The 13,305-nt window shown below is 47.3% G+C and overlaps 1 protein-coding gene and 1 long non-coding RNA gene across 2 annotated transcripts in view; one reads left to right on the plus strand and one right to left on the minus strand.

Moving 5' to 3' along the window:
• Positions 1 to 7,078: 7,078 nt before the first annotated feature.
• Positions 7,079 to 11,211, minus strand: LOC140603188 (uncharacterized). The gene is made up of 2 exons (XR_012006245.1): positions 10,678 to 11,211; positions 7,079 to 8,966 (listed from the first exon to the last, which is right to left on the minus strand). It is a non-coding gene; the product is annotated as an uncharacterized lncRNA (long non-coding RNA).
• A 559-nt stretch (positions 11,212 to 11,770) lies between these two features.
• KLHL2 (kelch like family member 2) overlaps positions 11,771 to 13,305 on the plus strand; it is a 97,498-nt gene continuing 95,963 nt past the window's right edge. The window contains exon 1 of the mRNA XM_072773835.1: positions 11,771 to 11,929. Within this exon, the coding sequence (XP_072629936.1) occupies positions 11,904 to 11,929 (26 nt within the window). The 5' untranslated portion in view covers positions 11,771 to 11,903. The remainder of the gene's footprint in view (positions 11,930 to 13,305) is intronic.

Raw genomic sequence — 13,305 nt, forward strand, 5'->3', positions numbered from 1 at the left:
GATGCCCCTGGGTTATTTAACATCTTGTTAGGCTTCAGTTTCCTCATCTAAAAAAGTGAGGACATTAATAGTACCTACCGTACGGAGTTTTCATGAAGACTGTGGTGGACTGTTGAAGTAATGGCAAACCCAGTAAGTCAGGTATCGCCAAACCCAGGCTCTTGCGCTCTTGTGAAGTGTCCTCTCATATTAATTTTGGGCTTGGCCACGTGGCCTGCTTTGGCTTGTGGCAGAAGCAGAGGCTTGATGAGTTTTTGCACTGTCTCGTTGGCTGCTTTTTTGAACCCAGCCATCACCTGAAGAAGCTTGAGCCAGCCCACTGGTGGTGACAGAGCCGTCCCAGCGGCCCCACCCCAACAGTCAACTGTTAGACCTGTGAATGAGGCCATTTGGTACTAGCCAGGCTGGCTGACTTGCCAAATGATTGCAAACACATGAATGATCCCAGCTGACATGCACGGAGCAGAGATCAACTCCCCCGGCTAAATCCAAATTGCCAATGCACAGAATCTGGGCAAATGGTGATGGGGTCATTACAGTCGGGGGTGGTTAGTTCCATTGCTATAATCTGATACAAAGACAAATAATTTCTTATGTAGTATAAGGCCTTGGCTTGTGCAACCGTGGGGGCTAGCTACGCGAGTCCCAAATCGGGGCAGGCTGTCAGGAAGGGCAGGCCAGAACTTGCAACGTGAGTTAAGTTGCAGTCCATAGGCAGACTTTCTCATTGTGCACAGAAACCTCAGTTCTGTGCTTAAGGTCATTCAACTGATGGAATCGGGCCTGCCCAGATTATCCAGGATAACCTCCACAGCAACACCTAGGTCAGTGTTTGATCGAATAACTGAGGGTCATAGCCTAACCACACGGCACATAAAATTGACCATCGTGCCATCTAACACATTATTTAATTCTCTAATTTTTGTCTCCTCAAGCAAAATCTAAGTCCCGTGAGGCCTAGAGGTCTCTGTTTATCGATATATGCAATACATATTTGTTGAATTAAATCACTTGTTGAATTAAACAGCAACACATCCTCAGAAGGTCTTCTCTGACTACCTGCTGTCCCCACAACAGATGCCCACGTCTTCTAAGTCAGGTGGTGCTCTTCTTCTCACCTACCTCCTTAGTGAGCTAAATCCACCCACCCAGATCAACCTAATCTCCTAACGGGAGACAAAACCAAGCAGCAGAAATAACCAAACAACTAATGATGTATTTACTTACTTATTTGCTTGCATTCATCTTTTATTTTGCATCTATTTCTTTAGCTTTCTTCTACTGCTTTCCCCTACTCTACTTTGACTGGTTGGGAAAAATAAAAGGAAGGATTGTCACAATTAAGTGTCCATATATAAAAAAACTCTATGCAGAGGCAGTCTTGAGTTGTTTGACATCTTCACGTATGGAAATAGTCTTTTTTTTTTAATTAAGATTTTATTTATTCATGAGAGGGGCAGAGACATAGGCAGAGGGAGGAGCAGGCTCCTGGTGGGGACCCTGATGTGGGACTTGATCCCAGGACCCCAGGATCACGACCTGATTAACCACTGAGCCACCCAGGCAGCCCAACAGTCTTTCCTTAGCAGAGTGCATCTATCATTTACCAGCGCATATTAGGCACCAGATATGTCAGACATTGTGTCAACTGTTAAGACCACCGAGATAAAGTCAAGGTCTCTGCCTTCAAGCTGTTTATAGTCTAGGGCAGGACTATGAAGCAATGTCCTGGGGCCTGAGTCTAGCCTCATCATTAGTTCACATCACACATTGTTGGTCTACATTGCGTTTGATATTTAAATCAGTTGTCAATATGGGAAAATCAGAAGATTTCACATAAAAATCAAGAATTCTGACGTTCCTTGAATTGGCCTATGGTCTCCGTGGTACAAGTATCTGGTAACATGGCCTGTGTTTCTCCACGGCACAAGTGGCTCAGGTCTGGGGGGTAACTGTGCCATCTTTCACTGGGCATGAGCTCTCCATCTCTAGTCGCCATCATCTCTACTGCGACGTATCGCTTCCCCAGTGTTAGGGTCAGATGCAGTTCCTATCTATCACCTTACATCTTAAATGATGCAATCATTTAAGTTACCTTCCTGGCCTCCTATAGACACCGGGTTTTGGCTCTCTAGTCTAGAGGGTTGTATTTCATAATACACTACTAAAAACACTTTTCAACTCTGCAAAGTAATTCTGCTCCTGTGATATAATTTGATGTGCCTAATAAATCTAAGACGTAGGTAGGCCAAGTGTTATTAGTTCCATTTTTCACATGAGGTAATGAAAAACTGGAGTGGTTAATTTACTAGTTTGAGACGTAGAGGTGATTCTAGAATGCAAATTTCCTGATTAGCCCTCCGCAGTCTAAAGAGTATTGCTGAGGAATCTCATTCCCTCCAACTCTTCCCTCTGCAAGATTTCAGACTGAAGTAGTCAGAGACTGAGGAGGGAAGAAAAAGTAGCACAAAGCTAGGTTTGGAATTTTGGTGATTAAGACTGAGTTGTGGTTTTTTAGGACTATAACTGGCGGAAGAACTTTGTGTTATCTAAAAGATTCTCTTCCACTCTTTACCTTAGGGCAGGAACACCAGTGAACACATACTTCAGAGGACAATGGAAGATAAAAACTGCATTTTCTATCCAATCGAGAGGTGTCCTGTTTGCTCAACTTACTAGTTACACACAGAGATGCTCTCTCACTCTCGCTCCGTCACATATGCACAGTTTGTTTCCCTTTTACCTACACGAGATCATACTATACCCAGATTTTTGTGACTATTTTCCGGTCAACAGTATGTCATCTTTTTATGACATTAAGTAGTCTTATAATGTATCAGTTTCAATGGCCCCATCACGGGCCACTATCTGGTGGTATTATAATAATATTTGGCCACTCACCGATTGGTCAGTTTATGTTTCTAATTAATTGTTATAGAAATAAACTGCATGAAATATTCTGGTAGCTGACTCACGTGCATGTATGATAACTTCTTTAGGATAAACTCCTAGATGTGGAACTATTGTGTCACAGGACAAAGGTAATTTTTAGACCTTTTGATGCAAATGTAAGGCCTCCTTAATCAACGCCCCTTCTGAAACCTCCCAACCCCCAACTTGGTCTTTCCATTTTGGCGAGATAAATCTCAATAAAGTAATGCTCGCATATTTTATTCACTTATTAAAAAGCCTCAGTCTTCTAGCTTATTAGACCAATTTATAGACCACCCCACACCCAGGCCTTGGTAGGAGGGCTCCCCTGGGAAAGCATCTTGTTTTACGTGTCAAATCTCACCTATTATTTTTCAACTCCAGTTAGGGTAGACCTATAATTTTTGACAGGTCTACCATTTTTTTTGTTTTGTTTTGTTTTTTCCTTCCCTCTGTGAGGAAACTTCCCTTTTCTTCTCGATTGATGTAGATCTTACAGGCCCCCCCAAAGCCCAAATCAAATTGTACCTTCCCAAAAAGTGTTTCTAGGATAATCCAACCCATATTATCTTTACACTCATGAATCATATTCCCCTATAATTTTAGGTATGTATATCTCATTTCCTCAGGGTAGAAAAGCTGTTCTCAAGCAGGTTATTTTTTGAATCTGTCTCCAAAGTAAACACAGTGCTAGGTACTAAATCTTGAAAAGAACTGTAAAAGTGTGGAATGAGTTATTGGAGAAGGTGCTGAAGTATACCCTGAATGCCTATAGAATTGGTCATACTCCCGTATAAAATTGGGTGAATGGCCTGGATGGGTCATCAAAGTGGCTTCTGCCATACTTCCTAATACTATGATTATAATTAGTTACTGATAAAATACAAGTAATTTTCAGCTAGTGTTTTGAAAGATGCCTCCCCTTACGTGCAAAAATTATCTTGTATGGAATCCAGCATAAGAAAAAAAAAATGCTGCGATGGTAATTTAATCACAGTGGCCCAAGTAGTTAGAGGTGGCCAATGGTATGGATTTTGAAAACAACATTAGTGAGACTTCACTGCATAAAGATATTTTTATTCAAGGCTTATAATATAAAATAGAACCAACGAATTTAAAAATTACCCTAGATACCGAACATTCAAAAAAAAAAAAAAACTTCAGTTCATTTAAAAATACTGAAATTATTTTCATTCCACCCCCCCAAAGTATGGTACTTCACTTTCCAAAAATATTACACATTCAAATAAACTGTAATTATGAACATATATAGCTTCCCACAGTTAGAACTTTAAAAATGGATTGTGCTAAATAAAATGCATGTTGCTGCAATATTTAAATATGCTTTAAAGTAAATCATTATAAGTAGGCATGTAATTACTATGGCTTTAGGAAGATTTAACCAAGAACAAAAACACAAGAGAATGAAATTTGAAATTTCAGCAGTTTTTGACCAACATAAAATGAACAGATATCCACCATAACTCAGCTCTTCTAGATCTTCCTCATGCCTGAGTTTTAAAGAGAAAGTATTTTTGCAAGCAGTAACTGGAATGAAAAATTACAGAGAGAAAATGTAGAGAATCTAGAAATACTAAGATTTCCGGTAATGTAAATCCAATTAAGAGTGGAATTTTTTTTTTTTTTTTTTTTTTTTTTTTTTTTTACTGGAGAAGTAGTGACTTGGATCTTGTTCCTTAAAGCTTAGAGTGAAAACAGCATTTCCAAAAGTGTGTACATTTTGGTGAGAGGAGAGGCAAAAATCGTCTGTCATACTGAGACCCCATGGAGTATCTACCCCGCAAGATACTATTTAATCTAATGTAATGCATTAGCCAACCTTCTGATGTTCAGAATTTCCCCTGAAATCAGTACCAGTTAAAATCTTGGATGTACTGGCAACTGGCAGCCGGCTTTCCTGCCTGGGTTCCCCACAGCTACAGCAAGTTGGCAGAAAGACTTCCTTAGCAGCTGCTAATGGGCTGATGGTACCATACAGCATGATTCCACTTATGTAAAACAAATACAAACACATGTGTTTCTATATGCACCACATATGTACGTAACTGCGGGAAAAAAAATGTTTGAAAGGACATTCGTCACGGGGTTAACATGGGTCACCTCTGGGAAGGGTTGGGAAGTTTCACTTCACGGTCTGAATTTTTACAGTAAGAAGGTAATCATGTATTATTTGCCTAACAAAAAAAAATTAACAATTAAGAAATTAACGAGTTACAACACAGGGACGTCAACCTAGGCATAGCAAACTGTGGAGGGCAGGCAGGAGAGTTTACATCTGGTAACAGCGTAGCTCACCCCAGAAAGTTGCATTACCTGTTTGTTCAGGGTACAATAGCTCTCCGAGTGATCCTATCTTTGTACCGAGTGGCCTTGTCTTGGCTTATCTACAACTTCCTGCTGGACGTTTCACTTGGATGTCTTGCTATCACTGCAGACTCTGTAGGCCTAAAACCATACCCATTATCATTTGTCCCATGTGATTTTCTTCTTATCAATTCTATCACCATAGTCTCACATTCAGAACCCCCAGAAATTTGACTACTTCGTCTTCCTTTGCCTCCGTATCAAATAAGTCAACAAGTCATGCTTATTCCATCTTTTCCCTTTGGCCTTTCCTTTTCATTATAGCCCAGTACTCTACTTTGAGTTTTACCATCTCACGCATGAACGCTCGCGATTAGACAGTTTCCCAAAGGATTCTCTTGCTTTCAGTCTCTTCCATCTGTTATTAATTTTGCACATCAATGCCGGATTAAAATTCTTCCAGTAGAGTTTGTATTCTACTATCTGGCCAAACATACACACACAGGCAGGCGGACAGACATGCTCCTCCAATGCTTATCTACTTCATATAAAGCCGAAAGTTTATTCAAGGATCTCTAGAATCTGACCTTCACTTTAACATCTCGGCTTTATTTCTTATTACCCTAGTCTTCGAATCATTTGTTGTTTGAAGTCTTTCTTTACTGTCCAGGAACATACTCTGTTTTCTTACTGTGTGCCTTCCTAAGTGCTTGAGTCAATACTCATCTTATTTGCGAAGACCTCGTTGTCTGGTACTTTTGTTTAATTTGATTTAATATAGTGGATGTATTTCTTGTGTCTGGAGTTAATTACAAGTTTCCCTGAGGCAGAATTCTTGCCTTAAGCTTTTTCTTATTTCTACCTCTGCCCCCTAGCTCCCAACCTATCACATTATATTCATCAAATAAATCATTCAATAAATGTTGGCCGGTTGACTGACTGAAATCAAAGTAAGTTTCTCTGTGCCTTCCTTATTCCTGGGGAGCATTAATTTTTTCCTTCCAAAAGTAAAAGGGAAGAAAAACTAATATATATTGTATAAAGGTGTTAAAATGCACATCGCATGAATCTTGAGTTAGAATATACATTCCTGGAGGCAAATGTGTTGGTTGGCAGCTACAGCAAATCATGCCAACTTGTTCATTCAATAGTACTTGTTGCATGCATACTACGTGCCAGAACTTTTCTAATCCCGCACACGGCAGGGACCAAACAGACTAAAATCTAGGTCTTCACGGAGCTTACATGTCAAGGGACAAGACAGACAATACATGAAATAACTCTGTAAAACACATAGTTTGTTAAACTGTGATTTACCAGTAAGTGCTTTGGGGAAAAATAAATCCGAAAAGGAGTTTAGGGAGTTTCAAGAGTACAAATGCAACTTAAAATAGGGTGCTCAGTGTTTTCCCTACCTGGCATAAAATAATTGATACGATACCTAAGTATAATACAATTAAGATTTTCTTGGATCAGTTTGCCTCAGGAAATATGACGAGGAATATTTTTCTTATGATTTAATTTTAGTTGGCTTTTAACAAAGACTTCAAAATGGCAGTTTAGGTTCATTTTTAGTTCAGTGAAGAATAGTTCTCATACATATGCAGCCTGGATTCAATTCTCTTTCTTGGGTTGGATTATTACCAAGATCTTAACAGGGAAAAATGAAGAAATATGGATGCTTCAGGAATTGACTAACCACTTATAGCCTGCATTAAACATGCTTTTCTGCATCCAGAAGCCGACTAGAACCAGATTAAGAACTAGAAAGGATTTCTTGGGAAAGGATCCTTACTTGCAAAAATAATTCCGAGACTTGGGCTGAGCTCAAATTTTTGGATTTATGTGGAAATTCAAGACTTATCTTTTCATATTACCATGTGAACAATTTGAGTAAATAACACAAACTCCCAGAGGTTTTGGTTTCAGAAAGTCTAGAGTTCAAGAATATTTTTCATCTATCAGCATTGTCCTTTACTTAAGTAAAGCATTCCTTTCCCAGTGTTATACAGTCATATCCCCATTAATGAAAAAGCTACATTTCAACATCACACTTTGTTATCAAAAATGCTGTGATTGAAATAATATAGAAGGCATTGAAACACATTCAGGGAGAAAGGAGAGTGGGGAATAGGGTGTGAAGATATTCTTTGGCTGAAATAATACCAAAATGAAGTTACCCCATTATAGTAAAGCTATTGTATTAGAGTGTAATCCACTAATGAGCCATTCGGTTAACTGACATTAGATAATTTCTAAGTTTTATTAAAGTTTTATTGGAGACCTGTAGCTGGGGAGGGTCTGAGGTGATAGATGTATTGATGCCAGAAGGAAAAAAACAAACAAACAAAAAAAAGGAACAGAATGGGGAAAATGAGAATGCCAACAACAGATTATTTCACAATTTGGCTTAGGGTCTATGCTATTAACAGGCAGCTGTGATAGACCAAGTGTGGGTAGAAGTTGAGGTGTGCGTGTGCGTGTGCATGTGCGTGCGCATGGATAACTTGAGGTGAACGACGACGTGCTAGTAATGCTTCCTGTAATTTGTCAAGAATTTCTACTTGCTCTTTCTTTCCCCCAGATTTGCTGACTGTGTAGAGAGATGTTTAGTCTTGGATAAATCTCTAATGAGGTATTACATCACCAGATTACATAAATAGATAGCATAAAACTACATGCAAGTAAAAATAGATTAAGTAGATTTCCTTTTCCTAAAACAGCACAGAGAAACTGCTTATCTGATATACATTAAGGTGAAATCTATTTTTGGATACTTCCTGTACCAATTCCAACAGATTTCCAATTAAACTCTAGCAAACAATTTGCTTTTGTTTTCCCAGAAACCTCTGGTACAGGATAGTGGACAGGTGTGCTGTGCTGGAAGTAGGGTTGGTATCTTAAAGTCTACGAAAACAAGGAAGCATTCGCAGAGTAAACTGGAGTAATAAAAATGAAGGATTCCTTCAATTAAGGATTTTCTACTGGTCTGGAGCAGAAGACTCACATCACCCCATTTAACACCACAGAGCATGTAATAAATACCTTTAATGTATCGACAAATCCATTTGCTAAATAGAAAAATCTTGCAAGGATATTTTGAAATGCTTCATAATATATTATGTACACTCAGCTGCTTCCAAATCAAAAGAATAAAAGCGAAACTGATTTAAAATTAGAAAACAAATTAGAAAACAACTCAAGTAAATGCATTTTAGGATTGAAAAGAAGACTCTTTAGAAGGTCTCCATCTTCTTTAAAACTGTATTTTTGAGTAAGTGATGCTTTTCATACTTGCTATCTTTACACTGAAAGGAATTACAAGAACAGGATCTTATAGCTTTATACTCTTTGGTGAAATTAGGTCTTTTCTTTACACGAACTATTCTCAGTTCCCAGATTCTTGCCATGTGATATGTTTGTGCTTGTCACGTCGTGTCATGAGTCCACGGCAGCATCTGATTTCAACTCAATCTAAATAGTTAACATTTTCAAATTGCTTCAATATTCTTAGATGAGAGGTTGAATTGTGGGTTTAGCTCTTCCCCTTCTTTGCAAGGAATGGGCTCCGGGGCAGTGATTTGGATCAGAAACATGGACTGCCTTCGATCTACCTGGCGGCCACCACACGAGGCACTGATATGTGACTCTCAGGAAGGTTGGGCGGTATGACGGTTAAGAAGTACTCCTTCCCAGGCCATTTGTAAAGTCTAGACATTTAGAAATAGATATGAAAAAAAAATTTGGCTAGACACTTAGCATTCTAGGTGACCTGGATCCCTCAAGGAGTAGAGAATTATAATAGATACAAGTAATCCAGGGGAGGAGGTGAAAGGAGCTCTGGCTTGGAGTTGTGTGCCTTCTCAGACGGACACATCCTCCTCTGGGTGGGAATATACACAAGCAATAGATTTTTTTTTGGTTTGTTTTTTTCTTGAAAGAGTTCCTGAGATGGCTGATGAAACAGCCCTGCTCACTCAGCTTGCATGCAGAAGTCAGGTCAAAGTTTTGGTCAAACCTAAGTCAGGGTGTATCTCTTGGGTCTAGCACTCAAATCTCAACTCCTAGCTCAGCCATATATGACTGATAGTCATGGAAATGTGTAGAAGAATAATAATGACCATTTGTTAGTGCTTCCATTATACGCCTAGTGTCATACGCTTTACATAAGACTATTTCATTTAATTCTTATAATGACCTGATAAAGTAGGAAGTTCTTTTTGGAATCTAGGGAAAAAAAAGACATCAACGAGAGAAATAACTTATTGTTTATGTCCTATTCATGGTGGATCAATAACGCCCACCGTGCCATGGAGAGGTTAGCGTGCGCTAGGGCATATTAAAGTGCTGACTTTTTCTGGAACACTTCAGTAGGCCGCCAAGGCGCTTCTGGTCCTCCTCCTACCCCACCCACCGCTCCTTCTCTGTCTCCCTTGCTGATTTCTCTTCATCTTATCATCTTAATGTTGCAGTGCCCCAGGGATCATTTCTTGGTCCTGTTCTGTAGCTACAGCATCTAGGTGAGCTCAGCCAGTTCCAGGACTTTAAATGACATCCGTAGGCTGACAAACTCTCCAGTTGCGTCCGCTCCAGATACATAAACCTAATTGTCTACACTTATCGCCACATGGGTGTTTAATCGACACTTCAAACCTAAGCATGTCTAAATCAGTTTACGAATACTTTCCTCCCTTGACCAAATCGGTTTCTGTCTCTACGATCTCAGTAAACGTGAAGTCCATTCTCCCAAGAGCCCAGATCAAAACCTTGGCGATCATCTTTGACTCTATCCTTTCTCTTCTACTCATATCGAACCTGTCAGCAATTCCTGTTTGCTTTATCTTCTAAACAGGATCCGAATCTGACTTTGCTCCGTCACTCTGACTTTAGTCCGGGCCACCCTTATTTTTCCTTGCAGCCGGGCTAGTCTCCTTACTTGCTCTTACTTCCCTACATATACTGCTTATATAGCAACCAGCCCCATCTCCTGAAAAAAATAACTTTTTAAAAATCTTGGACCTTTAAAAACATACACATAGATACAAATGAATGATGACCACCGTCATAACATCCATAACTCAGCATCAAAAATCAACATCTGCCAATCTTTTCCCATCTATTCTGTACCCTCTTTTTTTTGGGAGGGGCTGTGTTATTTATTTATTTATTTATTTATTTATTTATTTATTTATTTATTTATTTAATTTAAAAGATTTTATTTGAGAGCAAGTGAGCACGGAGAGAGAGAGAGAGAGGGCGAAGCAGACTCCCTGCTGAGCAGAGGGCCAGATGTGGGCTCGACCCCACCCCCCGGGGGTCATGACCTTAGCCAAAGGCAGCCCCTTAACGCAGGGAGCCCCCCAGGCGCCCCTCGGTGGAGTATTTTAAAACAAATGCCAGCAAAGGCGTCCTTTTAATTACCAGACTAAGCGGCTCGCAAGTTTAAGGTCGCGTCTGTTGCTGGTGGCAGCCCAGCGCGAGATGCCGGCCTTGGAGGCGCGGTGGCCCGTGGAACTGGCGCACGTGCTCTCGGACCCGCCGTCCCTCGCCGTGGCTGCGCGGCAGGTGCACCTGCAGGGCTGCGCCCCCAGGCCCCGCGTGGGCCCCCGGCAGGTGGGCAGCTGCGAGTCGGGGCGGCACACCTGGACGGACACCTGCTGCCCCGCCCGGGGGGCTCTGCTCGGGGCGTCTCCGCGGGCTCCCGGCCCGGTCCTGGGGCCTCCCGGCGGCTGCGGCGGGCGCGTCCGCTCGGCCTCGGGGCAGGCGTCGCCGGCTGCTCTTCCACCGTCTAGACCGCCGGCGCCCCGGGCAGGCGGACCCGGCTTTGCCCGCGCTCCCCGCACCCGAGCCTCGTCCGCGGGCCTCACCGCGCTGCTCCGCGGGCGCGGGGCCCGGGGCGCTCGGGGGCAGGTGGGCCCGTGGTGGTCGGGGGAGCCCCGGGGAGCCCCCCCCCCCGGGCCCGGGCTCCCGCCGAGGGTGCAGCGCGGGCCGGGCCTCCCCGCCGGGACGACGCCCTCCCGGTTCTCCAGCTCCGCCGCCCGTGACCCGCCCCGCCCGCCCCGGCCCCGGCCCCGGCCCCGGCTGCACCAGCACCGGCACCGGCACCGGCACCGGCCCCGGCCCCGGCCCCGGCTGCACGAGCGGCGACACCAGCACCGGCGGCGGCTGCACGAGCGGCGGCTGCACCAGCACCAGCACCGGCACCGGCACCGGCGGCGGCGGCGGCGGCGGCGGCGGCGGCGGCGGCGGCGGCGGGAGGAAGGGGAGGCGCCGGGGGAGGGTCCCGGGCCCGCGGGAGGCCGCAGCGCGTCCCGTCACGGCGTCGGCGCGGCCGGGCGAACCCGGAAGTGGCCGAGCCCGCCCGCCCGCCCGCCAGCCCCGCCCCGCCCCGCCCGCCCCGCCCGCCCCGCCCCTCCCGCCGCCCGCAGTCGGGGAGCGCGGGGGCCGCGCAGCACACGGAGCGCGGGGCCGACGGGCCATGGCCGCGGGGGCCGCCGCAGGTGGTGGCGCGCGGTGAGGCGAGCGCGGCGCCCCCTCCGGGGCGGATGGACGGCGGCTGGGCGGGCGGGCGGAGCCGGCGTCCGCGGCTGGAATGGTGCTGGCGGCGGCGGTCGGTGCCTGCGTGCTGAAGCCCGAGAGGAGCCACCATGGAGACGCCGCCGCTGCCGCCCGCGTGAGTGAGCGGCCGGGCGGGCGGGCGGGCTCGGCGCTGCGGACAGGCGCGCCGCTGCGGCGCTGCTCGGGGCCGGGGCCGGGGCCGGCGGCGGGGGCGGGGGCTGCAGGAGCCGGGGCTGGGAGCTGGGGGCTGCGGGAGCTGGGAGCCGGGAGAACCGGGGGCCGGGAGCTGGGAGCTCCGGGAGCTGGGGGCCGGGAGCCGGGGGCTGCAGGAGCCGGGGCTGGGAGCTGGGAGCTCCGGGAGCTGCAGGAGCCGGGGCCGGGAGCTGGGAGCCCCGGGAGCTGGGAGCCGGGAGCTGGGGGCTGCAGGAGCCGGGGGCCGGGAGCTCCGGGAGCTGGAGGAGCTGGGAGCTCCGGGAGCTGGGGGCTGCAGGAACCGGGGGCTGCAGGAATGGGGGGCCGGGAGCCGGGAGCCCGGAGTCGGGAGCTGGGGGAGCCGGGGGCTGCGAGCCGGGAGCTCCGGGAACTGGGATCCCGGACCCGGGAGCTGGGGGCTGCAGGAGCCGGGGGCCGGGAGCTGGGGGCTCCGGGAGCTGGGGGAGCTGGGCGCTGCGAGCCGGGAGCTGGGAGCTGGGGGCTGCAGGAACCGGGGGCTCCGGGAGCTGGGGGCCGGGCGGTGGGGGCTGCAGGAACAGGGAGCCCAGAGCCGGGAGCCCAGAGCCGGGAGCCCGGAGCCGCGAGCCGCGGGGCGTGACGAGGCGCGGAGCCCGCAGCCCCGAGCGGACGGCGCCGACTGTCCGCGGGGCCCGGGCGCCCGGGGCGGGGTGCGGCGGGGAGGGGACTGCGCCCGGGAGCCCGGAGGAGGAGGAGGAGGACCAGGACCCCGGGGGTCCCGGGCGGACCGGCCGCGGGTTGCCCCTCCCGAGTGTCCGGCGCAGTGAGTACCGAGGAGCCTGGACCTCGCCCCGACCGGGCCCCGGCGGTCAGCGCTTGGCCCCTGCCCCGGGCGCTGCAGGACGCCGCGTGGGCCTGGGCCGGCTCCGGGGCAGCCGCCACCTGCCGGGTGCAGGGTCCCCCCGCTCGGGACCCACGGACGTCCAGGACACCTGCAGCACAAGCGCCTCCCGGAAAGAAGCAGCTTGAGCGATTCTCGTGCAACATGTTGAAGGTCTGCGTTATTCGGTCCAGTGCTGGGGTTTCTTGTTTGAAAGTGTTTGGTGCAAGTGCACGGTAAATCCCCAGGAGTTTTGAAAAGCTCAGTTTTGACTTGCCTTCGTCGGTTTGACCTGTAAAGGAGAAGAGCCCTCTGAGGGGGACTTCTCGGGCTGCAACAGACCTCATGCCTGGCCCGGGGAGCTTCGCCCGCAGCTGGGTCTGGGGCTCATGGGTTTTCACGTGGGTCTGGCAGCTTCACTCCGGGGCACTGGAACCGCA

Source organism: Canis lupus, chromosome 13, assembly GCF_048164855.1.
Source record: "Canis lupus baileyi chromosome 13, mCanLup2.hap1, whole genome shotgun sequence".
Classification (NCBI taxonomy): domain Eukaryota; kingdom Metazoa; phylum Chordata; class Mammalia; order Carnivora; family Canidae; genus Canis; species Canis lupus.